This window comes from Cucumis sativus, chromosome 3, assembly GCF_000004075.3.
Source record: "Cucumis sativus cultivar 9930 chromosome 3, Cucumber_9930_V3, whole genome shotgun sequence".
Classification (NCBI taxonomy): Eukaryota; Viridiplantae; Streptophyta; class Magnoliopsida; order Cucurbitales; family Cucurbitaceae; genus Cucumis; species Cucumis sativus.
This window is the reverse complement of record NC_026657.2, coordinates 31,423,241-31,449,098: the sequence shown is the minus strand read 5'-3', so window position 1 is coordinate 31,449,098 and position 25,858 is coordinate 31,423,241. Positions and strand designations below refer to the sequence as shown.

At 34.5% G+C, this 25,858-nt stretch overlaps 3 protein-coding genes and 1 non-coding gene across 5 annotated transcripts; 1 reads left to right on the top strand and 3 right to left on the bottom strand.

The window, feature by feature from the left end:
- Positions 1–193: 193 nt before the first annotated feature.
- Positions 194–3,744, bottom strand: LOC101211147 (iron-sulfur cluster co-chaperone protein HscB homolog). The gene is made up of 6 exons (XM_004136480.3): positions 3,294–3,744; positions 2,705–2,801; positions 2,540–2,629; positions 1,279–1,344; positions 998–1,066; positions 194–632 (listed from the first exon to the last, which is right to left on the bottom strand). The coding sequence occupies exons 1-6, from the start codon at positions 3,659–3,661 to the stop codon at positions 495–497; spliced, it is 828 nt and encodes a 275-aa protein (XP_004136528.1). The 5' UTR covers positions 3,662–3,744; the 3' UTR covers positions 194–494.
- A 685-nt stretch (positions 3,745–4,429) lies between these two features.
- Positions 4,430–11,036, bottom strand: LOC101210898 (hypothetical protein). Of its 2 annotated transcripts, none has more exons than XM_011653743.2 (11): positions 10,259–11,036; positions 9,282–9,563; positions 9,038–9,165; positions 8,482–8,590; positions 8,327–8,366; positions 7,644–7,733; positions 7,439–7,538; positions 7,129–7,268; positions 6,355–6,457; positions 5,423–6,120; positions 4,430–5,006 (listed from the first exon to the last, which is right to left on the bottom strand). In XM_011653743.2, the coding sequence occupies exons 2-11, from the start codon at positions 9,421–9,423 to the stop codon at positions 4,691–4,693; spliced, it is 1,866 nt and encodes a 621-aa protein (XP_011652045.1). In that variant the 5' UTR covers positions 9,424–9,563; positions 10,259–11,036; the 3' UTR covers positions 4,430–4,690. The 2 variants fall into 2 exon arrangements, with proteins under 2 accessions (XP_011652045.1, XP_011652044.1); XM_011653742.2 differs by having other exon boundaries at positions 9,282–9,519.
- A 1,494-nt stretch (positions 11,037–12,530) lies between these two features.
- On the bottom strand, positions 12,531–24,970 carry LOC101210657 (ubiquitin carboxyl-terminal hydrolase 8). The gene is made up of 13 exons (XM_004136478.3): positions 24,515–24,970; positions 23,956–24,159; positions 22,539–22,680; positions 20,839–20,898; positions 20,653–20,748; positions 18,618–18,962; positions 18,396–18,536; positions 18,135–18,305; positions 16,985–17,242; positions 15,510–15,658; positions 13,895–14,455; positions 13,391–13,664; positions 12,531–13,108 (listed from the first exon to the last, which is right to left on the bottom strand). Exons 1-13 carry the CDS (start codon positions 24,847–24,849, stop codon positions 12,995–12,997), a joined length of 2,850 nt encoding a protein of 949 aa, XP_004136526.3. The 5' UTR covers positions 24,850–24,970; the 3' UTR covers positions 12,531–12,994.
- Positions 24,971–25,266: 296 nt separating this feature from the next.
- TRNAL-CAG lies at positions 25,267–25,347 on the top strand. Its single transcript has one exon. It is a non-coding gene; the product is annotated as a tRNA-Leu (tRNA).
- Positions 25,348–25,858: the final 511 nt, after the last annotated feature.

Here is a 25,858-nt window from a genome sequence, read left to right as displayed (position 1 = left end):
TATCTAAGAGGTTATGATAGCCACCCAAAGCATAATTTGGCCCAATGAGGAAAAAAAAAAGGTAGAAGTAAGATTGTTGTTTCTATTTTCGTTTTTTTAAAAAAGCTTAATTACTTTTTATCTCCTGATATTAGAGTGAAAGATTAAAAAATAAAGTAAAATACGACCCACAAAATTTCTTAAACAATACAAATTAATGAATATTTATTAATTAAATATTATTATATGTAAACTGTTTCTCAACATTTCTAATAGTTAATCTGTCTCTCTTTATTGGTGCAGCTGAGACTACCAGTAAGCATTCAGCAACATCAGAATTACAAAATTGGTATGAAATATTTTACCACCAATCTATGAACTTTTTTAATACTTAAAAGCTGAAGTATAAGCAAGCATATGATGAAGAGGTTAGATGATAAAAGATCGAAGAATTCTTTTGTGGGAATTTTGTGGATAAGCTACACAGTGCTTCCATCGATTTTACACCTCCTGCACTAAAGCTTCTTTGTAATTTCTTCTTTCACCCGCTCATAGTATGTCATTCGCTGTATGGACGAGACAGCATCGTTGAAGTTCCTGTCTCGCAAAGCTTTTGCAAATGTGTTTGACCAATGATTTAACTTCTCTTGCATCTAGATGAACAAAAAAGAAAAATGAAACAGGTTTAGGCATCATTACATGCTATTTTAATTCTTTAAATGCAACTTCCACTTTCAATCTTCCACGTGAATTTATGAACGAAGATTCAAGAGAAAGGAGGTTAGATTACAAATTTAGTCTCGGTTCCAATTAAAATTAAGACCCAAGGTTTGATAAAATCCACTAAGACTATAGAGGAGAATTTTATTTATGAGGTTTTATCGAATCATAAGAACTAAATTCTAACTTTAAAAATCATAGATACTAAATTCTAACTTTCTCCGAACTTCAGGGACCAAAATTGTAATTTAACCAAAGAAAGATAAAGATGATGAACAAAATGAGCATTGAGTAGCACCTGTGACTGAATCTGGTTTAATTCCTGAGATCCAGATGCGTCTTCTACAGCTTCCCTGATTTCCATAATCTGCGAAAAGGGTTTGGTAACTTCATATAAATCAAACTTTAAACAGAACACAAGCTTGCAGTCAGACATTGAAAATCAGTCGAATGTGTTTGACTTTCTTCTCATAATCCATAACTCATCACATAAAATGCTCACAAAAAAAAAAAAAAGCTAAAAGCTCTCACAGAACTGAATAACTCAGACAGGGACGAATTTAAGGTCTTACTAATTACCTCATTTAGCAACTCTGGTTCAGAAATTGTATCCTCTTCATCAACATCTACACCCTCGAGTTTCAGCTGAAAAGAATGGCAAGAAAATACAACAATCTCATTGAAGGGGAAGACCAATAATTTACAAGTTGGAGAGGAAGCCTATAACTATCACCAAGACCAATACAAAATGTTCAAACTGAAATTCTAGATTGCAGATGGCATAAACATAATGCATAAAAACCAAGATCACAAACATCAAACTACAGAGATGCAAATGTCTCATAAATATAAGAAAAAATAAATTAATTCCAGAATATAAATGATTGGTTGAGCTTTACATAATTATAATTGTAATTGTAAAAAAAAAAGGCCCTATGAGGAATATTTCAAGTTCTAACCACAAACCAGCAACGTTGCTCTTCAGGAGGGCAAATGTTATACGGAGTAATGGACTAATATAAGAGTCCAAGTAGGAAATAAAATTGGTGTAGGTAGGGCAAAAAAAGTAAACCCTTCTAAAGGCTTTGTCTGTTATCTGATCCCAACACTAAACATCACTCGGGATTAATGCTTAAAGTGCAAGTCTGTACATCTTTCCAATTACACCTTATAAACAAGTCCCTCCCGTTCAAGGACTCAGAAGACTTGCTCTATATTTGAGCGATGTGCTCTGTCTCTTGAGGAAAAAATGAAAAAGCAACCTCCACCCAGTGCATCGAAAGACATTTAACTCCAAAATACCAAATCATATAAAATAGCTGTAATCAATTCTTCCGCAGCATAGTTTATAATTGTCAGGAAGAAGCACAATCAATTATAAATTTATAATTACCATCACATGTTGGTCCATCACTTCCATTTATAATGTAAGTGCTAAGTGGGATGGGGTTGCAAAGGAACTAAAAAGAAAAGTTGATACAGAAATTTCCTGAGAATGTTTTATTACACTTACCCAGCTTGAATCATAAAACTTGAAGTATTTGGAGGTGGAAATGGCTGATAACATGGAATCTATTTTAAAAGGAAACGTTAACTTTTCTTTTAAAAAATGAAAAGAGACTAATACTCAAATGAAAAAAGTAATAACTGGAGAAGAGAGAAACAAAATAAACCAAAGGTAGACAATAATACTGAAATACAATGACAAATTTCCAGTAAGCAAACTCTTATAATTCTAACAAACCGAAAAACGACAAATATATCCCACTGTCACAAAAACTTTAAATCGAAATCCAACAAATAAGCTTAAAAAAATCCTACGGTAGACATGCACACTTACAATATATATTGCTCTCGACAATGGCTTACTAAGAGTACGGTAAGCATCGATCACCCGAGCAGATTGTTCAGCAGCATATTCTCTTTCTCTCTATAAAACACGGGAAGATAAAAATTAGAGCCCCTCAAAGACTACCAAACTTCACAAAAGTAAAATGAGACAGACGTCTGATTTAGAATGAACTAAGTCGGGATGTAATTTCTTCTGCCAATCTTTATACTTGCTCTCCAGATTGACATCTCCAATTTCATACTCCTTTTCCCTGGAAAAAGATTTAAGAATTCTAATTATACATCACTTCGTTCGGGAATTCTATAACCCACCAACTAGCAATGAGTCAGAGAAGACATTCCATATGTCCTCCAGCGAGTGAGCCTGAAGGTTTAAGATAAGAAACATGACCAGTTGATTGCATCAATTCTCCAAATTAAAAAAGAAAAACCATTATCCCAATTTTCCATGGACCTTGAGTAATTAGAGGTAAGAGGTACATTCACACAGGATAGAACAGAGAGAGAAGCTTTGTAACGAATCAATACATCAGAAAACTTTCATTCGAGTTGAGCCCAACAAGTTTCAAAGAAAATGGATTACAACAGACCGACCCATCAAGCCCTAAGTTCAAATCTTTCATCACTTCCGATAATCAGCAGACAATCAAATTCCAACTTCTACTCACTTTCCTCAGCAACCAATACAAAGTTAACATAAATCAAGAAAGCGTAAAGCAACCCTCATTATTCTATACACTTACAATCCAAATATCTGAAAATAATCCACCAACTGGTCCACAGGCTGAATGCTCCGACAAGAATCGCACACCAGAAACACCGCCGACGATGGAGCCACCGCACCGCAATTCCAGCACCCAGGTTTAAGGACGGACGCCTCTGCCGACCGGGAGCAGAAAACCCTGGAGGAAAAGCTCAGATTGTCGAGAAATTCACATGCAGTGGGTGGCGAAGGCCGAGAACATTCAGCGATGGAAGGAAGTAGTGAAATTGAAGAAATTTGGGATGATAGAGCCGAATTGGAAACATTTGGGAAATAAATGGCGGAAGAGAGAGGTGTGTTGGTGCGTAGAACGTAGAAAAGTGAAGATCGAAGCTTCATCTTCAACATTGGAAGAAGAATCGGTCCGAATTGTTCGTAACTGAATCCACTCTCCAGAGGTTTAACACTGAGATTTTAGAGTGCTCTTAGATAGCTTTTTAGTGCCTAACAAATTTACAATTGTATCCTTTTAAAAGTTTTAAAATTAAGAATTAAAGCTTCCAAAATTACTCAAATTTCTCTTATATAATTGTATAAATACTTAAGTTTGATGATTCAATTTTTATTATTTGTGAATCCAAGTTTTAGAATTATGTTAAGTTACTTGACAATAAAGTGTTGGTGGAATCCGATTGTGAGATTGTTGCCTTGTGGAAGATTAGTTTTGAACATGTTAGGGTTATTGTTGGATTGGAAGGTGTAGTTGAGTTAAAGTAGGTTTTCTTCCATGGAAGATAATTAGGTGTTTTGATAATATTTAAAATATTAGTGAAAATTTGTTCAAATTAACTGGAGAGAAGAGATGATCTTTTTATAGAAAAATGGTTTTTATTTAAATCTTCTTTTACAAAATAACTTTTGAGGGTTATCTAAAGCATTAAAAGATTTCAAAATTTAAACAGTTGAAAAATGACAGCAAACACCCCTCAATGTTTGAGGGTAAAATAATTTATTTTGGGAATAGAGTTCATATAAAATCAAAATTCTTCTCAAACCCAATTATGATACATGATGATGATCCTAAATGCTATGGAACTTGTCAAAATTGCAAGACTATTGCTAATATTTTGTGAAGACTGTTCATGTAAATCTCAAATTGAAACCTTTGCACATTAATCTATGCCAAAAGGGTTTATTCAGGGAGCTTATTCCTTCCACAAATTATCAGTTACAATCACATAAAAGAAAAGAGTTATCATAAATATAATTATATAACATTGGTAATAAAAGAAAACACAAAAAATTCAACCATATTGGAGTTTATTGATGTTTTTACAGATGTAGCAAGATGTTAAGAAGAAAACTTGTTAAATAATCAGTTAAGGGTGGCTTCTTCAGAAAAGCCTTTGCCATTTCTGCTTCACCTTCAACTAAACTTCAACTTCTTCCCTTCTTAAGCCGAATTGGATTCCCCGGAAAGCACCAGTACCGGGTTTTTCTGCTCCTCACATACCTCTCCACTGCATCCTCACTGATGTCGTTGATGCTATTATGCTGACTTATTGATTGCTTAACATGATCATGAGAATTTTGATCTGAATGCAGGTTTTGTGTCATTCCATGTTCGAAAAAACTCGATATCGTGTGGTTAACTTCAGCAGGTCCAGAGGGTAAAGATTTCTGTTCTGGAGATGCTGGAACTATTTTGTTGTGGTTGACATCCTTGGACAAAGAATTTGATGATCCTAAACGCCTGTAATACAATTCAAAATCATAATTAATTATGCAAACTTGTCAAAGTACTGAGATGCATTTTCATTGCAGAGTTTTTATATGTTTTCATGTGGAAGGCAGCATAAAGGAGACTTGAGGGCTACAAAAAAATCATTGGCTAAACAATAATAAAAGCAAATACAATAACACCCATAAAAATTAGTTTAACTATGATAGCATGATCCAGATATATGGCAGAAAATGAACTAACCATGATGCTTCACAATCAAAATTAGTTTAACTATGACAACATTTGGATACCAAGAAAACTGATAGGTTAGGTGATCACCATAGAATTAACTCATGTTACTCACTTAGTCAATCTATGATAGTTTTCAAAAGCATTCATTTGGGAAAACATCATAGAAAATTGTGCAGTTCAATTAAAATTATTACCTGGAACTATGGTTAGAGCTCGTTCGATGTGGTTCATCTGAACCTCTCTCTGTGGTTTCTTTCTTTGACAAATTAGCAAATAACTTAACTTCCGAGTGAACATTGCTGTCTTTTGAAATACTCAAGTTCTTCTCAGTATCCTTCTTCTCCATATTTGGAGGCTTTTCATCAATCAAGCAAGAAGCAGCCTTCGCTTCAGTATTGAGTCTACATTTCCTCATCATATTGATGACTTCATCTAAAGTTTGCAGAGCCTTTTCCACCTCTGGACTAATTACAGAAATTCTTTTACCCTTAAAGTTACTTTTTTCTGCAATACTTATATCTAAAATGTCATTTTTATCCTCTTCATCTTCTTCTTCTTCTTCTTCTTCTTTATCATCCCTACTTTCTTTGCTCTCTTCCTCCTCAATCTCCCCAAAAGATTTAGTTTCGTTGATCTCAATGGTTTTTGTGGGTTCATTTGTATCATAAATGACATTAACAGTCTGATCTTCCATCGAGTTTTCCTCCTGCTCTTTCAGCTGCTCTTCTTGAAAATAATGCACTCCAGCCTGATCGATTTGATAACCGACCTCTTTTTCTTTGAACACCTTTTCTTTTCTATTCCTCTGGTAGAGAGCTTCATTAATACGAGTGTAAAGTGGGTCTTTCAAAGCCTTCATAAAATCTTCATCAGATTTGAAAGAACCCACTACCTGCAATATTATTGACAATGGAATTTTAAAGACAACAGTGGAACATAATACTAGAATAATTACGTCCAGGTAAACTTTGAAGGTTGTTTTACAGTTCCCAAACCTCTTACAAAATGGAAGATGGAGAACTAATGAAGATTTTAATTTGAAAATGAGAATTAGAAGAGTAGAGAAACAAATAATATGATTTTGAGGATTAGTTCCTGACTATATTGGATTAAAAAAATGTTTAACCTTTTGATAGAGCCGGAAACCACTGCCAATAAGTTGCCTTGAGACGAAGTTAATGAGCGAGGGAGGGACAAAATCCAGCTTCATGTCCATGTTTGCTATTGTCCTGCAAAAATTTTCACGGTTCAAGTTCCATATGATGATATGGACTAGGTAACAAAAAAGAATTTCTTACAGAACAAGGAGTCGAGGACAATAAATTTTTGAGATAGGTTTCTTTCCAATCCCCATAGTGGTCCATTATAGCATATGGATGATAATCTTGATTCTCAAGTTATTTTACAACCCAACATGCGACAAACTCAATCTCAGAAAATTCATGACATAAAGCTATTTTCAAAAGAGATTCTAAATAATTTTAGCATACCAGAATCAATAACTAGTCTAAAAAACTCTTTATCCCAAATAAGCAATATAATGCCATTTCAATTACAAAGGTCTATAGCATTTGAACTACATACAGAATAAATTTGGTTAGGGACTCAATTCAACTTTTTTAGAAAATGGTTAAATTATACATTTCAACCTAGCACTTTTGTGTTTGTAAATACATGCAATTTAAAAGTTTCTATTCTATCCTCGTCCTTCAACTTATCAATTCCAATGGTTGTTACGATAAATGAAGATTAAAAAATTATTGTCCAAGTCAACAGCGTACCATTCCTAGTCAACCGTACTCAATTTCTTGTATGTTTATGTTTAATTTAATTTATTAACATCAGAGTTCGCTGGGATTAGTAAATTAATGTCAATCATAAAAGAGAGAAAAATCTTCACCGGAAGTAGCTCCTGTTATCTGTCACCTTCTGTATAGCAAAGCCTCCCACGACATCGATCCTTACAAAGTCATCTGCATCTGGGATGGCATGCCTGGTGAATCCATGAGTAGTTACATCAATGCTGTCCAGATCAGATATCTGAAATGAAAGAAACATAATAAAACCATCTTTGTATTTAGATGTCAATCTAGCAGTTAGCGGGTTAGCCAAAACAAAAACAAGGAACAAAAGGGAGGGGGGGAATCCTAGCTTACAACGATTTACATGCTTTAGAAGATTTACAGCTGTTAATCTAAAGGAAAAATTACCGAGTTCAGAAGAATGACAATAAGGTCATCCTGAAAGTACTCGAACAAAAAGTAGTGCACAACAATCTCCCTGGTTGACAGGGGCCATGAAACCTTCACCCTTGCTTTCAAAAAAATTGAAGAAGTTCAGTATTCCAAAATAAAAATGAGAGACTGATATATTTGTGTGCGTGCGTGGAAGTGCTGACTATATAGCTCGACAAACCTTACTAACGCAATCTGTTCACCGATCCGCACTTTCTGGAGACATTTGCTGGTGAGAATTTTAAAGGATGGCAGGGTAAATTGAGGCCACCTGATGGAGAAAAGTGGTAAGAGGAAACTAGTGACTAAGCCTCCTACAAACGTCATTTAATCATTCATTGTTAAGAGTTAATTTAGAACTCATATTATTCAGCAGCTTGACTATGGCTGATGCCATGTTGTGGGTCCAAGGTGAATTAGGGTAATTTTTGCATAGCTAGATGGAGTCCCCTAATAATAATCTTATCCATTGTTGTTTCCTGAAGCTGGTCTTTGAATGAGTGAAGTCACATTATGAATTGAGAGATGGGCCATTTCAGGTAAGATTCTTAATACTCCGCACATAAAAAAAAGGGAATACTGAAAAGATCATCCCAACCAAATACCATTGACCATCAACAGAGATGTATAATAATAATTGGAAGGAAAGTTGATAACAACAGAACGAAAGAAAGAAATAACATAGAGTAATACGAATTAAGCGTATGTCATATTATCGACTTCAGCACATACGAGAAGCTTTGTTTACTTGTTTCTTTTGCTCTTTGCAAACTAATACATGTTTAGCTGAACTATATTTATGTTAAGCATGCACAACCAGACATAGTTTTTCCAAATGCACAAAAGATCAAAGATTATACCCACCATCTTTTATAAAGTTCAGACTCCCAAGACGTACACAAACCTGCAAACAAATAAGTGGGAGTTGTGTCCATGATCAACAATCACATCGGGCTTAAATGTGATTTAGCAAATTAAAACTTTTAGGATAAAGTCAACTATTTATCAGTAACACTTACAAATATCAACAGGCCCATCTACAAAACCTTCAACAAGTAATGTATGATATGGAGTGCCCTTTGGTCCTTCACGATACATAACTCGAAATTCTTCATCATCGTGCTTTGTCTGAAATATTGAAGATTTTAATTGATCACAGGATCCAAGTGCAACCCAACTTTCAAATAGAATTGACTTCACAAACTCTAAGACAGGTTCATTATACGAGAAAATGTATTTTAACATTTTCTGATATTATAGGAGTACTATACAACAGGTCAAAATTTCACAACTCTTGCATATTGCATGGAAACATAAGGCAATTGGCAAGGTTTCACTGTATGCAGGAAACAAAGATCAACAAATAAGTCATCAGAATGTTCTTCTTCCCCACTTTTTTTAACTTTAACAAGGGGGATAAGTGTGGCCTGTAAAGTGATAGACACTTTAGTTATAACAGTTGGTTTTCTTTTTATTCACTCCTCAAATTTTACCTTTCATTTTCTTTGGAATGAGAAAAGAGAATTTATTTAAATACAACAGAAACAATGAAGATGAAATTTCAGTATAACATACTTTCCATTCAGAATGCGCTGTCTCAGAAGCTCTGCTGCTAGCATTATCATTACTTGAAGGACTTCTCAACATGTCAAGAAAATTTGATACTTCGGCACTTCTTCGTGCTACCACATTATCATTACATCCTTCAACATATAAAAGAAATATCAGCACCTCCAGAATGGATGGCTAAACGAACATGATGAGGACATACATAAGCTCAAGATGTCTAAATATCCTAATTCATCAGTTCATCACCAACCTTCAGTTCCATGTCTCAAATTCGAACGATGAATTTGATTTGACACTAGAGAATAAATAGACTCCTGGTTTGTTAGATCAGGGGATGCAAGTGTTTTGTCTAGCCTCTCTCTATACTGCGTGATCTTTTTCTTTTTCTCCATCTTGCATTTGAACTTAAAAAAAGAACAAATGTATTCTGTCAGAAGGCACCAGGGAAAAGGATGCAATAATTTTCACCTTGTCTTCAGAATCACCTCCTAGATTTTTATGAGATGGATGGTGTTAATAAAGTTCCGAGAAACTGAACCAGAACAATGAAAATACATCATCAGTAGCCATTCAATCACAGGTTTATTGAAACCTTAGTACCTTACTCAAACTTGGTCGACTGTAAATACTTTAAGCAAAACATTTGAAGAACTTGGGTTCAAATTTGTAGCAGATAAATAGAAAGTGGGTTGAGGAAATAATTAACATCCCTTGTTGACATCAAATGAAGCACACTAGTACGTATAGGAAGATATAAACAGCTTTAAATGACAATCGAATCCTTAGGAAGAAGAACATTACTTACAAATTACCAAACAAATCTTAACAGAAGATCTTGCAAGTTCCAAAATGCTAGCCAACAAGCTCATAGGAATCTTACTTATTAGAATTTTCCTAAATTGAATGAATAGCACATGCCATTTAAGCAAACTCACCATCATCGTATAGCTTTACATAAAAGTAATCCTTACCAACCAATAAAACAATAAATCAAACCCACAAAAGATAAAAAGAAATGCATTCACACGTATTCAACACAAAGGTTCAAATAAAAGCAAATTTCAATGATGACATAACACCCCCCTTTCTCCCGGTAAAGAAGGCTTTCCAAAACTCTCCTTTTCAGAGATCTACAAAAGTTTCAGTGCGACAGTAAAGCTTAGAAAATCAAAGCACAGTAAACACATGATATGTACTGTTAATCATCAGAATTATTGGTAGAAGTACCCAGATGGAACTACAGTAAGAAAACTCCAAATGTTTCACTATTGAAGCTGTTTGAGGATTGACCAGTCAGCATATATAAACATCTCCAACTCTTCCAGAATAAAATTCCCCGACAGTAAATGCAGATCTCAATAAGACTTGATACAAATCACATCGGTTATCGCTGAGGAGACAAAGCCAGCTGATAAGAGCAAATCCAGAAACAGGGTCAGTGTCAGGCGTTCGTTTCGCCCTTGGGATTAACTCACTCCACCGCTAAATCACACGTTTCAAGAAGCAATCGAATCCACCAAAAAAGTGCGATAGAAGAAGAATCAAATGAAACCCACAAAGGGTTTGTTTGAATACGCTAAGTTAACTCATCCCCAATGGCAAGAACTAGTAAAAATCGAGCAGAGCAGCCTCTTTTCGAGGTGGGGTTGAAGGAAAACAGAAAAAGTGATAAACAGTGAGTGATTTGGAGCAAATCAAGAAGATGGGTCCAGAAGAAAACTATAATGGCGAAGGAAAAGGAAGGGAAAGGAGAGAAAGAAAAAGGAATTGGGGATTTGGCGCGGGGCCTCAGCTTTGTAATATTCGAAGGAAACGTCATTCAGTGAATGAATGAATGAATGAATGATGGTCACGTCCTTGCCTTCGTTCTTACGCTGAAATTGGTTGTTGAATAGTCAACTGAATCCAAAATTCTCAACCTTTCCTAATTCACATTCAACCCCCCACTGATTATTTCTAGATAATCGTCCTGAACAGAGATTGAAGCTAATGAATTTGGACTGTTAGTTTGGTTAGTTTGTGTGTAATGGTAGCCTCATCTTTGAAACCTTATAGGAGAGTGACAAACTAAGTCAATTCTTTTAGTATTAATCCGATAAGATTTAGGGATGATAACAATTTATCACAAGTTTAGATATTTTCTAAGATTTCATTAAAAGATCTTTCTCTTTCTTTCTTAGAAGGTGGAGATTAAGATTTTTTCTATCATACTCATAAGTCGAGATTGTGACCGTAGCATTTAATAATTTTCTTATTCTGCTGTTTTAACTCAAATCTAAAAAAAATATTGGCAGAGTAATCTAATTTAGTTTATTAAGTAATAATAGAATTTGAATTTAAAACTTATGTTATTAAATAATCAATAAACTATATGTTTAATAGAAGGATTCTCTTCTCTTATTAGCTTTATTTTTAGTACATATTGAGGGTTTTAATTGATTCGTTTTTGTGTATGAAAAACATCTTAAGTAGACTTACTTTTATTATTAGTCCAAATATTTAATGCTATAAGAAATTAGCTATCAATTTTATTTATATAAAAAAAAATCAAATGTGGGATCGTAATAAATTTTGTTTCATACTTATATAATAAATTGTACCCCATAAAATAAATGAGAAAATGACACATACCTATTTAATTTGGTGTTGAAATTGAATAATTCCCTTATATTAATTGCACTTTAGATTTAAGTTCATTTTTAAAATATAATAATTTAGTTTATTTGAAAATTTAGATTTCATGGTCACAACAAGAAACTACTCTCATTAATAACAATTAAAAGCTTACAATAATAGGTTATATTAAAATAAAGTCAAACTCATACCCATCCCATAGATATATATTAATTAATACAAGCCATTTGACATTCAATAGTTAAAAGACAAATAAGCAGTTGAAGAACATTGTGTATTAGGGATGTTTAAAAAAATTTAACCTACGAACCCAACCAATTCCATATAAATCATAACAGCTTGGTGGATTAAGGAAATTTTTTATTTCCGTTAGGTTGAAGTTTTCAACTATCTTTCATATCTTTAATACATCACAAAATGAAAATTTGAAATGAGAGATTGTGATGAACCACTAATGTTTTGTTATTGCATACCTATGTTGTGTAAACGTAATCAAATATAAAATCCAATTTAAAATTACAATTTATGGTTGAGAAGTTGAGGAGATTGAATCTAATCGAGAAGTTAGTAAAACCCACCCCTTTTCTCATTATTGTAAATATAACATATTCATTATCTTAAGTAAACATAATCAAAAATAATCTAAATACTATGAAGATTTATATTATATCCATTATTATTGATTCATCCATATAATCTCATTACAATTACACCAATTTTCATTACATATGGATAAATATGACCTAAACATTAACCGACCAATTTCCATTGTCAGGAACTGTTATGAATGTTTGTCGAAAAAATGTTCATTTATTTTGCTACTTTCCACGAAAGAACAAAATAAAAAGATGTAGACTAAAAGCACTTAATTCAAGGTAAGTTGATCATTAATTTCTTGAGAATTTCCTCTCACCCTCCTTAATTTCATACCATCAAATACTTTACAAAAAAAATTAAGAAATGAAAGTAACCAAAAGAGATGCTGCTTTTTTCTCCATTTCAATAATTGAAAGCTTGGGTGAAGACTTTCTTCTTGCAGTGAGTAATATATACACAAGGAATTACAGACGTATCCCTATGGTGGGAGGCAAAAATCTTATACTTGTCCCCCCAAAAGTGCTTTTCTTGCTGTACGTAAGTTTCCTTTTTCTTCTTCTTTTCTTGTCTCCCAAACATAATACAGTTGTATAACAGTGATGATGTAGTAAGGGAGAAGATCTCCTAAACAAAGTAAACCAGAAAAAACTCCTTTTTGGGGAGTGTGTGTAGGTGTGTAAGGTGTTGTCTAAAACACTAACCTTCAAAACCATGTGTAGAACTTTTACCAGATTATACTTCTGCAATTCTTTTGTAGAATAAAACATAAGCAGCAGACGACTTTACAACGTCTTCACTAACAGGGATAACCCGATCATCGTCGAAATCGTACCATTTACCACCGTGCTGCATGAAAAGATTGAGCAGTGTCAGAATAGAATAAGATATTAAGATCATAACCAATTTGAATGAGAATCAGATTTCAAATCTACTCATCTCTTTTTACATCAGAGACTTGGCCAATAGAGAACAGATTCAAGGGGGAAATTTTGTCTAAAACAAGTAAAATATTTGCATGCTTTTCAATTGTGAAACATAAAGGCCATTAATGACACTATATTAGAAGCTTGAACTTTCTAAGTCGTCTTCGAGATAATGATTTTTTAGAGTAATAGGAAAACCACTTACAAGGACATATGCAGTATAGTGACCTGCACCCATCCCTCCGTAGTGATTACTAACAGCATATAACATATAACGATTGCTCAAATGGCTATTCTGGTAAGCGATGTAGTTTGACAGATCTAGATCGTCTATTGGAAAATCAACGAATGTTTCCAACTTGTTCTTAAAAAATCGGCTATATGAAAACCTTTTGAGATGAATGACAAGAATCTCAGGCAACCTCCAGAGATCCAACTTTTTCCTGGCTTGTTGAGGCTTCTTGCATCTAGGACAATACCTACAAAATTTACAAGAATTATTTGTATTCTTCATAGTGTTTTTTAAACACCTATAAGTTTATACAACTTTGAAAACCCCAGTGAAGATATAGGGATGACATTGTGCAAGGAAGGCTTCAAAAAGGGGAACAAATCTTACTGAGCATGAAAAAAAGTGAAACAAACAAACAAGAGAGAGAGAGAGAGAGAGAGGAGATTTTATAAAAAAATATGAGGGCCACTAACTAACCACATATCGTCAGGTCCTAAAGGTTCCTCCTTCAAGAAAGCTTCAAGGCACTTGTACAAATCGACAGACTCTTGAAGTCTCCTTGGATGTAAATTTGGCTTGGAAACATCGGGCAATGAACTCATTAGACATGTATCATATTTATTAACCATCGTGTCCGGCCACATAACAATCACATCCAGTCTCTCAGTTGACTTGGAGATAGCTAGAGGTTCATTCGGTTTAATCAAGGTACCTTCAGAAGCTCCCATCTGATGAGCCAAATAGAATGTGAAATCAGCAGGCAAACAAGAGTTTACAATAGTTTCATCATTTGGACTACCATCAGGATCCAAGTTTGCCGGATCTGAGGCATCATCCATCTCGAAGTCATCATTAGCAGAAACGCCAGCTTCACCATCACAGTTGCTAAACGATTCCTCTGCAGGCATTTTTAATGGATCAAGAAACTTAAGGAACAGCTGACGAATATCCGATTCATGAGGAAGGTCAGGCACTTTTGCTACAAATGGGGCTCCAAATGTTTTCGAGCCTGAAATTAGCTTTCCTGAATTATCATGCCTGATCACCAAGCATAAGATTAAAGAGAGATGCAGAGGTTAAGGAGTTTTAAGATGTTTTAAGCTTGCAGCAGTGAAGATTACTAAAGGCTTCATTTGATAACCATTTCAAATTTTTTTCAGTTTTTTAAACACAAAAACCGTACATATTTGATAACTGTTAGTTTTCAGATCTTAAAAATGTAGACAGATGAAGTGTTTTAGAGAGAGATATATGCAAAAACATGTAAATAAGAATTTAAAGACATTGATACAAATGTTTTAGAGTGGAGTTAAAACATGGTATCTTAGAAACATGAAAGAAAAATATTTAGTGATCAAAATTAACGAGAGATATTATAGAGAGAATATTAGTTAGAAAAAAAGAAAGAGGAGGCGAAGGAAAATATATAAATTTTAGAGAGGAAAAAGTTTTTTAAAAAAAGGATAAATGTATAGAGAGAAAAGTTAAGAGTCAGGCTCATTTCAATAAATAAGAAAATTGATATGTTGGAGAAATATGTGTGAATAAGAAACATAAAAAAACTGTAGTGAGAGAAAATAATTTCGAGAGAGAAGTTGGAGATCTATTTAGTGAAGAGAGAAATTTTAGAAACAACTAAGTTAGAGAGAAGATTTTGTTGGAGAGAGAGATTAAATAAAGATGCGCATTTTAGAGATAAAAGAAAGTTCTGAAGAGATGGAAAATGTAGAGGAAAAAGAAGTGAAAATTATATAGCGCTGAAAATTTTAAAGAGAGATTTTTTAGAGCAAAAATATTAGAAAAAAATTGTTGGAACGAGATATGTCAAAAAGGAAAGAGATAAGAATTAGAAGAAAAGTAAGTTTTTGAAAAACAGAAATCTGTTTTAATCGACTTCTTTGGTTTCAAAATTCACTTGTAATTTCAAAAACATTTTTAAAAAGTGGGAAAAAAACAGAAATGATTATCATTAAAATGAAAAACAATAACCGAAAACAAGATTGTTATCAAATTGGTCGCTTAAGCAATTCAGGAAAAAACAAAACTAAAAGACAATAATGGCAGGTATTATTAATATGAAAAAGAGCTTTACGTTTCTGACTGTTGATGCATGTAGACAATCAACTTAGATGATTCTTCGTCTCTTGGAAACCTATAAGCAACAAGCTTGTCTTCATTCCTAATCAAGGCCAGTGAATCAGAAGGATCCTCCAGAACACGACAGATACGATTCTTGTATACCTGCTCATTCAAATTAGAAATAGAAACCAGATCACTGACATTGTAAAAAATGAACAAACAAATAATAGTATAATTTCGGTTCGCGTGTAGGTTAATTGATCAATGATACATACATTGGTTCAAAGTTCAATGTGGAAGGCAGGTATTCTTTAAGATATAACTCAACCTAAATAATAAATCAATCTAGAAACCTCAAAATTAACTGACATTGCTCTTGTAACACAGAATTCAACTCTTCCCAAACTTTACAACTCACTTTTAGACTCCCAAACTTTCAGGATTTAGTCTCTCAAATATATACTTTTCCAGAGAACAGACCTCTCTCTCAGTTTGTTGCTTTGAGGAATCCTAATTCTTAAAGTCACAAAAAATTGCTCCGGGATGACAGTTGGCTCTATGCATTCAGTTGTCTGCACTCTGCACTGTGTAATGGGGATTAAACTTGGATCCTATTTCAGGGAGATGTCACTAGTCACTTTGTTACAAATATTTGGGACAAATTTAGGTGTATCCCGATAGTCTTTTTTTTCTTCTTTATGTGGGTGCTTGTCAGCTTAGATGTTGTTTCTAAGTTAGTTAGCTAGCTGTCTTGGTTAGAAATAATCGATTCTTTATTTTCTTAGTTTTCTTCCGCATGTTGTTTGGTTGATTAGGAGCAAAATCTCACTACAAATTGTGCTCTCTTCGTGATTAAGGAAGATTTCCCTTTGAATAAGATTATTAAACAAGAAGGATTTACATCAAATTTCTTGATGTTTTTCACTTTAGTACGACTCTTATAATGGGTTGTCAAAGTAGAACTAAGTACTAACGTAGTGCATCTCCACTTTTTTCAAAGGAAGTATCTTATCCCATCCACCCTGTTCCCAACAGGAAAAAAAAATACTCTTCATTGGTTTAGAGGATATCAGAAGGATTTATGGAGTATGGCTCCCTCTCTTTCTGGTGTCGTCTAAATTTTCAAACTCTTTAATCTTCGATCGTGGACATTAGGAGCCTCAATCTTTAACTTCCTTTTTGTTAGTTGCGTTGTTCTGGACTTGTTTTTGGTAGCCCTCTCATAAATGAAATTCATGTGCCTGCGTGTGTGTTAAATGCTCGGGGGCTGAAGATGCAAAAAACCCAATCCAAAAAACTTCTCAATCCCACATGTTTTCAACCAGAGTCTTGTATCCCATTACTGTATTAAAGTAAAAATAATCACTGTTTTCTTCTTTTTCCTAAAGACCAACTTTCATAGGAAGAAACTGAAAGAATACATATACTATATAAACCCACACAAAAGAGCAAATCGATATATGCTTCTAGACCAATACATAACCATACCTCAGCTAACAACAGGGTCTCATCTGCTCTCAAAGAACAAGCAGTGCTTAAAGCATCAATAAGATCTTTCAATCTTCCCGACTTTGGCACTGATACAGTAAATGTAGAAGGCAATGAAATCCCATCACATGAAATTACCATCAGAGTCATACTGCGCATTGTTGTTGACGGCAATGGCAAAGAAAGGTACATAAATGGATCAAATGTAACTGACAACTTATTGCAAGCAGGGCACACCAATGTTGACCGGTACTGACCCTACAGTTACAAGAAGAAAAAAGGAAAGTCAGTTGAGGGCTAAGGAATTCCCCAACAACAGGTATATGAATAAGAAACACTTATTCCATTTACTAAACTAAAAGAAGTGAACTTCTTTACAAGACCAAAAAGAAGTAACAAATTAAAAATCAACCGTTGAGACAACCTACTTGCAGAGCAGCAAAGGCTTCAGCAAGTTATTTACAAAAGCAAATTAAGACCTTTGTTTATATATCAAAAAATATAATTCACTTAATCCCATATTTTTCAGATGGATTGCAGGAAATAAAAGTGCTCTCTCCTCTCTCCTGCCCTTCTCCACCCACCAAACCATAACCGCTCCTCCACCATGCTAATGTTGAATCCCCTGCTCATCTTTTTATTCATTGTCCTTTTGCTCGACAATTTTGGGGTCTCAGTTTGAAGGCTTTTGGTTGGTCTACTGTTCTGTCTAATGACATTTCGGACATCCTCAACTCTCTTATAGTGGATCACCCGTTTATTTTGGATGCAAGAAGGTTGTTTGGCTGGCTGTTCTTCGAGCTTTCTTTTGGGCTTTAAGGGGCAAGCGTAATAGGCATCTTTTTCAAGACTCCTTTTCATCTTTTAGTTCTTTCTTTGACATGGTGTTGTCCACAGCTTTTTATTGGGGCAAAATCGAGCACCCTTTTCAGAACTTTTGCTTATCAGTCTTAGTTGCCGATTGGCGCTCTTTTTGTAATCACCTTTAGGTGCTCGGGATTTCCCCTTATTTCATTTTATCAATGAAATGTTTGTTTCTTATAAAAAAAATTAAGACCTTGGTTTGGTTTAATACTTGCATTTAAACTTGCAGCAAAAAAAACTAATATTAAGGAAGAGAATAAGGAAGCTTTTAGGCAAGAAAACCCACCTGGCATAAATCAACTATAATAGAATCATTACGGGCAAGGTGATTTTGCCAATATTCTTCAGCTACTTCTTCGTCTCGGCGGCCCTCTACATCCTTTGCTTCAAAATATGGCTTGCATTTAACACGATTTAGATCTTCATGAAGGCCATCCAACAAAAAAGAAAGAAATTCCTGCACATTATATGTTTTTAGCATGCGTCATGACACCAGATTAAGAGAGGAAGATCAACGGACCAAATAAAAAAGACTGACTGGACTAACCTGGGAATCGTGCTGATTATAACCACTGAACTGGGGAGCAAAATTAGCAAGTTTAAGTTTAAACATTCTTGGAGGCACTGACTTCGAGCCAGGGGCCCATAGTTTCCTGAGCAAGTCTCCAAATGCTAAGGCAAGCTCTCCCTAAATAAGACATGACAAGTTAATTAAATGGAAAGAGCTGGCTTAAAACGCCTAATAAGGCCACTGTGGATAATAACTTACTTTCATTCCCAAAGGATTATCATAATTTATCTCCTTTTGGAAATTTCCAAGGAAATAATCAACAAGCTTTGGAGTATGCACCAAGCATTGAAGAGCACTATTCATGAAGCAAGTATTCCCGAGATTCTGCAATCCTGTCAAACCCATTGAACTGGCTACGCCAAAACTATTTCCAGCTATCATACGGTCAGACTCAGTCAAATGAAATTTCACTTTCTCTGTGATCCCATTTATGATAGTGGGGGACTTTTCAGTCTTTCGCTGTTCTTCAGTTAGCTTAGCGCCCTTCCCATATCGACCCATCATATTGTCCAAAGTTTCAAGAACTTGTAACTCAAGAAGGACCTGTTTAAGGACATTAGGTACCCATTATGCAAAGAAAAAACCAAATAGGATCTTGTAAAAAATTCTACAATTCTTTTGTATGAACCACCTCACAACAAATGAAAAAATGAACCACCTCACAACAAATGAAAAAATGAACCACCTCACAACAAATGAAAAAATGGAGGAGAACACAGAAATAAAATCCAGTCAGAAGGAGCCAAATTAAAACAAAATGGAGCTCTAATTCAGTAAAATAGGCCCCGATAGAATAGCTATGAAAAGGACCACACACGTTCACCTAAGCCCTCAACCCCTCTAAAAATTCTATTGTTCCTCCCAACCTAAAGACCACACAAAATCACACACAGTTATAAAGATTATAAATTTTCTCAATAGAATGTTAGAAACATTTTCATGAACAAGGAAACTCCAGAGTCATGTAGGAACTAATAATCGACAAGAAGGAACAAAATATCAGAAGGTGTAGGGTTGAAATTGAAACAACACTATTCTCGATGAGCAGAAAAAAAAAGCTATTACACAATTCTTTTTTCTCCATGCTTCTAAGTTCTATGATTTCATTGATAATATGAAATTACAAATGAGAAGCAAAACCAATCCCCCAACAAGGGAGGTTACTAAGTGTCGTTTGATAATGTTCCTATTTCATGTTTTGAGTTTAACAATTCCAGAAGTAGAAGATCGAACCCATTGATCTTTCGGGATGCTAATTGTTGTCGTATCCACTATGCTTTGCTCGAATTGTAAAAGATATGTTTGATAAATATTTTCAATTTCTTCTCTTTCATAAAGGAACTAGAAACAAAACTATGTTCGATAACTATTTCTTGTTTCTTATAATTTAGATATAATATAATGAAATATATAACATGCATGCAAGCAAATATAAAACCATGATAAAGAGTTTATAATATTTCATAATCTTTTACCCGAAGTAAAGTTTGGAAAATAATAACAATAAATTTCATCCTTCAAAGATAAAAATTGTGAGTGTAGTTATTTCATTGAATACACGTCTTTTAGCTATACTTAGAAAATGTATGCCTCTGAGGGGAAGAAAGGGCACAAAGAATATGAGAAAAAAGAACCACCAGGAAACTTCTTGGTAGAGGGTTAGGACGTGGAATTTGGGGAATTGTATCAAATCATAAACTTTTCCATCTTTGTAAATAGGAAGCCTATGGGCCTAGGAGGATTATGTGCAGTATATGGGTCGAGAGAAACAATGGAAACTTTAGAGAGGTTGAGATACCCAGTGAGGAACTCTGGCTGTTGGTCAAGTTTATTGCCTTCATGAGGGCTTCAGTCACTAGGCCATTTTGAAATTATGACTTTGGCCTTGTGCTTTTCTTTTTTTCTTTTTTTTTTTGTTCTTTTTTGTATTGGAGTCCTTTTCTCTACTTAGGTTTGGACTCCTTTGTCTTTCATTTCTCTCAAAGGAAGTACCCTATCTCAAAATATATATATATATATATAAACACATACACACATAACAAAAAAAATCTACATATTGCATCCTTGAATAAATCTTAATCCCTTCTCGAAGTATCATTGAATCAACCACTTCCAGAAACTTCCATCATTGACTCACATTCAGTAGCAAGGTTTTGCATAACATTTTACAATGGACTCCAACAGAAAATTGAAAAAACTATTCGGCTCATTGTTCAGATACAGATATACTTGCCTCTTTGACTCCTTGAACAAGAGAACCATCAAGAAAATTGTTCGAGTTATTTGTGAAAAGTTTATTTGTTTGCCCTGAGAAGTCCCAAATGTGAAACTGCCAATTAGATTACGGGGTAAATAAACATTAGTACCATTGAACAACATGTTTAACAAAACTTGCAATATTTATTGTATGCTGACTTACCAGTTCAGAGTTAGAATTGAAAATTACAGAAGCTCTCTTATAAAAGTTAGCTGAATTATCCTGAAAAACAGTTTCTATCAGATACATGATACAGATAAGAAAAAGAGGCGGTAAACAAGAAATTCTCAGAAAGTCTTTTTACCAATATTTTGCTGAATATATCAAATATTACCAAAGAGAATAGGATAAAGCCCAGAGCATAAAAATGGAACGACAAAAAAGTTATCCATTTGACCAAAAGTAATGTTACAAACTTACGCCATAATTAGAAAGAGGATGAAGATGTTTAGACCAATACATAGCCATAAGGATACTGTTTAAGAAAGTTGCATAATTAGAAAGTTGCATATTCATTTTTATAGATCCTGTAGTGTGTTCATTGAGAAAAAAAATGAAAGAATACAAAGACATTCAAAAAAACCACAAAAACCTCACTAGAGAAAGGGGGGCCAACTAAGTACAATGTTCCCTAGACAGCAATCCCAAAAAACCTTCGAAATCAATGTCCGAAAAGAATCACAAAATCTCACCCAGGCAAATAATTGTGTCTCATTAAAAGTCTTGTGACCACGAAACCAGCTTCATGGGGGCAACCAAAAAGCCCTCCTTTTGAGACTTCTTATGGATTTATCACAGTTGTGGGACTCTTTAGTTTCCTTTTTGGGGTGGGGATGGAGACCATACAAAGACCACATCAAAGAAGAAGAGAGGCTGTAAATTAATACAGAATCGAAGGGTTTTACTTCTTTATTAATAATGAGGGGAAGGAATACATAATAAAGGGCACAATGGAGTCCAGATCAACAAAGGATAGCTCAAGAAGATTCCATTTACAGAATAAACAAATTAAATTTTGTAGATTTTGAATTCCTTGCCCAAGTAAAAGACAATACTTCCTTCTATTCCAAAATTTACAGATGAGATTGGTTGGAGAGAAACACATTTTAGCAAGGAAATTTTTTAAGGTTTCTAAACTCTCTCGAGATTTTTTTTTTTTTTTTTTTTTTTTGAAAGGAAACAAAACCATTTAATTGATAAAATGAAATTACAAAAAGACATCTTTCCAGTGGATTACCAAAAAGATTTACAGTTGGGCAAAAGACTAATAAGGCTATAATTACTAAAGGGAGGACTCAATTTAGAGCTAAAAAGGTGGGTGGAAGTAAAGAAAGATTGAAAATCTTGTTCCTTGTCTAAGAAAATGCAAGAGTTACACTCCAACCATATTGACCATAAGAAACCCCGTGAGATGTTCATTCTCAAAATTACCTGGCATGCTCAAAGAATATCTTTACTTGGCTCCACATTTAGCTTTCATTTGGAAAGTATGGTTAGAGAGGAATAGTATGACTTCCAAAGAGAGTTAATGTAACAATCATATAGCTGGCCATATTCACTGGCTCTCTTTGGAGCTCTTAATCAAAAAACTTAAAATCATTCCTGTCTCAAATACTTCTTTTGTAGGACCTCTGTCTCCAATACGTTAGAGACCCTTTAACCTCCTTGAGCGGCTTCTGGAAACTGGGAAGATACCCCATCTTCATTTTTAATGAAAGTATTTCTTCTCTAACAAAGATTCCATCCCAAATATTTTACACATTGATTCTGTTCCTTTATAGCATAGATGCAAAAAGATAGTAATCAGAGTCTAAGTAGGTTGGTTTTCAATAATAAGTGTTAAAAGTAAGAAAGAGAATCACCTTTCGGTTTATCTTCACAGTTAACAAATTTGTCTCCCATGATACCAAGATCCTAATTTGCAAAGGAAAAACAGCCTGCAATATATCTTCATCTCTGAAAAGCCGGCCACCATAATTCGATGTTGCTTCAAAGTCATTATGCCTATCAAATCAGAACATATCAATACAATATGCCACAGGAAAAACCGGCTCATTCAATAGGAATGTAATGTCTCACTACAATATAAGGCAGAAAACTCACCAAATTCTAGATACAGGTGGAAATGTAAATTCTTCCAATCACATACACTTCTCCAATTTTAATGTTTTATTGTACTTTGCTGATTCGTTTATATCTAATTCTTTCAAGTGTTAAAAGAAAACACTCATAGTTTTCATTTTTTTGATAGTATCAACTGCTTTCATTAAGAAAAACAAATGAAAGAATACAAGGAGGAAAAAAACCCCACAAAAACTCACTAAAGAAAGGATTTCCAACTAAGTAAAATGTTGCCTAGGGATTTCTTTGATACTGAAGTCCAAAGAGAAACGAAAACTTGCCGAAGACTAAGCTTCTCTAAGGTCCCTCTCCACATTTTGAAACACTCTACTGTTCCTCTCCCCCCAAAGATTTCACAATAACACACACCCCCCATCAAAAGAAAGCAATTTTTCTCATTGAAAGGCAAATGAAGGAAGAATTTCTCAATCATCAAGCAAACCATCATAGTTTGGTCTAGTGGTAGAAAAGGAGACATAGTCTCAATAACTAACTAAGAGATCATAGGTTCAATCCATGGTGGTCACCTACCTAAGAATAAATTTCCTACGAGTTTCCTTGACACCGAAATGTAAGAGGTTTAGGCAGGTTGTGCGGGAGATTAGTGGAGGTAAGCGTAAACTAGCTTGGACACTTACAAATATTAAAAAAAAAACCATCCCTCTACCAAGCCATAGAGATATCAAACTCTTGAATGAGATCATTCCAAACAAAACTCGCATACACTCCCAAAGAAGGCAATCAAGGCTTTGCACCGCCTTCCAACAAAAAGGACCCATAACGAAGGCATCTTTCTCAAAGATGAGGAAAAATGAGGAACTTCTAGAATACCTCCTTTATCTTCAAGGTTTCTAGAACTGTCATGGGAATGGTGTAATTAGCTAATAAAACTTAGAAGTAAAGAAGAAGACAACGACCAGCAGCACTGGGGGATGATAATATAATTCGCTTTGCCCTTTGCCACCATGATGAGAGAGGGAAAGAAAAAAAAGAAGAAAAGGCTATCCTAAATTGACCTTCATGTATCATTACTATGAAACGTCGGAATGATAAATGGTAAATCAGCAATACATGAACGCTCATAAAAAACCCACGTCTATAGATGCCAAAAACAAGAGGCATTGGTTATAAATAAATAGCAAAAGGATCGTGCCTCACCGCTTCAGGGCCTGCAACCACATGGATTCTCCAATCAGGGCGTATTCACGACCAGAAAATCCCTCTTCTTCACCAGCGTATTCTGTGTGAACTTTTTCTTTCCTGAGCTCCAACAGAATTCCAGAATCACCATCCTCCTCTGATGACACGCTATATAGAACACCTACTACTTGATCACTATCATTTTGAGTTTCCAACCACCACCTAAATTCCAAAGCAAAAGCAAAGTTAAATTGTGAGAGAGGGACTGGCTTCTCAATGCATTGTCTAGCTCAACCAAAACCAATTTCAATAATCATAAACCAAACAAACCAATTAGTTCCCAGTTATCATACCATAGGGGTAATCTGGAAAATAAAAGAATGAAACGAAAGAAGAAACACACATTTCAACCTCCCAAATCTTCCAACCAATAAAATTCCCACCCACCCCACATGCAATCCAATCTGCACTAACTTACAATCAAACCAATCACAGCTAAACTCCGGAACAACAACAAAAAACCCACTTCCCACAAACATCCAACACCCATTTCCCCATTTGTATTAAAATTGAATACCTGAAGGGAACAAAGTAGACCTTCTCGGCATCATTATCATCATAATCAAAGTCATCGAGCAGGCGAGGGCGCTGGGGAGGTCGGGAGCGAGAGCCAACATCGATGTCCCAAAACTCATCGTCGTTGGGGAAGAGATTGTCCATGGTGAAAAGGGCTAGGGTTTTGGAGGCAAGAAGACGAACGAAGGACTTGCAGAGATGAAGAGTGGAAAGAGAGAGACGAGAGAGGTTGAGGAGAGAGAGAAAAGAGATGGGTTTGAGTCTGAGGTTGAGGTTGAGATTGAAGTTGAAGAAGAAGAGGAGTGAGAAACGGGTGGCAACTGATAAACGGGTCATATAGCAACAACAGTAGGTCGCCAAATCAGAGCAAAAGGTAATGTTATTGAATCGCCATGGAATCTGCTTCCATTGGTACTTCTTCTTCTAAAGGGCCACATTATTATTTTTGTTCTTTTTTTTTCTCTCTCTCTCTTTTTATATATGCTTTTGTGGTTTATATGCATTTAGCGAAACAAAAAAAACTTTGGCTCTAACACTTAATTAACATCGCAATTCTTTTTCTCCTCACCATTTTCCTTTTGTTATTGTTATTAATCTTTCCAAGATGATTTAGCTTCAAAATTAAGTATTAAAAATAAATAACTACAACAATTTGGAAAAAGTAACATCACAAGTATGAGTAAATCGCAAATATATAAAACAAATTATCAATATCAATATAAAATAACTTTGTGAACTTCCTTTTCTCAAAATGTCAAGATGGCCGAGTTGGTCTAAGGCGCCAGTTTCAGGTACTGGTCCGAAAGGGCATGGGTTCGAATCCCATTCTTGACAATAATTATTGTTAGGTTAAACCTTTTTTGTTTTATTTAATCAACTTACTTGTTATTTAAGATATCACAAGATAAACGCAAGATTACTGTTTCTATATATATATATGATTGTTATTTTTGGACGTATTGCTTAATTTGTACTTAAGCAATTAAAAAAAGTTCTCCTTTTCTATGGGTTTTTTAAAAATCCAATAATTTCCATTTTCCACTATGTATAGTACTACTATTAAGGAAATCACTATTTCATTTCTCTAAAAAAAACGAATGTTGTTTTTAAATATTAGTAGTTTTTCATTTAAAATAATTAAAAGAAAATAAAAACAATGATAAGACTATTATTCGGAAGAAAATAAATGTTTAGAAATAATAATAAGGGTATTTAGTACTTATATATATATAATTCGCCAAAGGCTTTTATTGGGCCGTTGTGCGTCACGAGGCTCATAAGAAAGGCCCGCTTTACATGGCCCAAATTATCTATTTGGACTTTGGAGGTACGTTCATCATTTTAT

What these genes read in the sequence shown, in the direction of transcription:
- LOC101211147 (XM_004136480.3), bottom strand. Translation starts at nt 3,661, where the DNA reads ATGTTGAAGATGAAGCTTCGATCTTCACTTTTCTACGTTCTACGCACC. An exon ending in TATTTTCAGATATTTGGATT is followed by an intron (nt 2,802 to 3,293) that starts GTAAGTGTATAG and finishes ATCTTTTTCCAG; the next exon opens with GGAAAAGGAGTATGAAATTG. An exon ending in TAAACCAGATTCAGTCACAG is followed by an intron (nt 633 to 997) that starts GTGCTACTCAAT and finishes TTGTTCATCTAG; the next exon opens with ATGCAAGAGAAGTTAAATCA.
- LOC101210898 (XM_011653743.2), bottom strand. Translation starts at nt 9,423, where the DNA reads ATGGAGAAAAAGAAAAAGATCACGCAGTATAGAGAGAGGCTAGACAAA. An exon ending in GAACAGATTGCGTTAGTAAG is followed by an intron (nt 7,539 to 7,643) that starts GTTTGTCGAGCT and finishes TTTGAAAGCAAG; the next exon opens with GGTGAAGGTTTCATGGCCCC. An exon ending in AGCTCTAACCATAGTTCCAG is followed by an intron (nt 5,007 to 5,422) that starts GTAATAATTTTA and finishes ATTGTATTACAG; the next exon opens with GCGTTTAGGATCATCAAATT.
- LOC101210657 (XM_004136478.3), bottom strand. Translation starts at nt 24,849, where the DNA reads ATGACCCGTTTATCAGTTGCCACCCGTTTCTCACTCCTCTTCTTCTTC. An exon ending in ATAATCAGCACGATTCCCAG is followed by an intron (nt 18,306 to 18,395) that starts GTTAGTCCAGTC and finishes TATAATGTGCAG; the next exon opens with GAATTTCTTTCTTTTTTGTT. An exon ending in ATGCATCAACAGTCAGAAAC is followed by an intron (nt 14,456 to 15,509) that starts GTAAAGCTCTTT and finishes CTTGGTGATCAG; the next exon opens with GCATGATAATTCAGGAAAGC.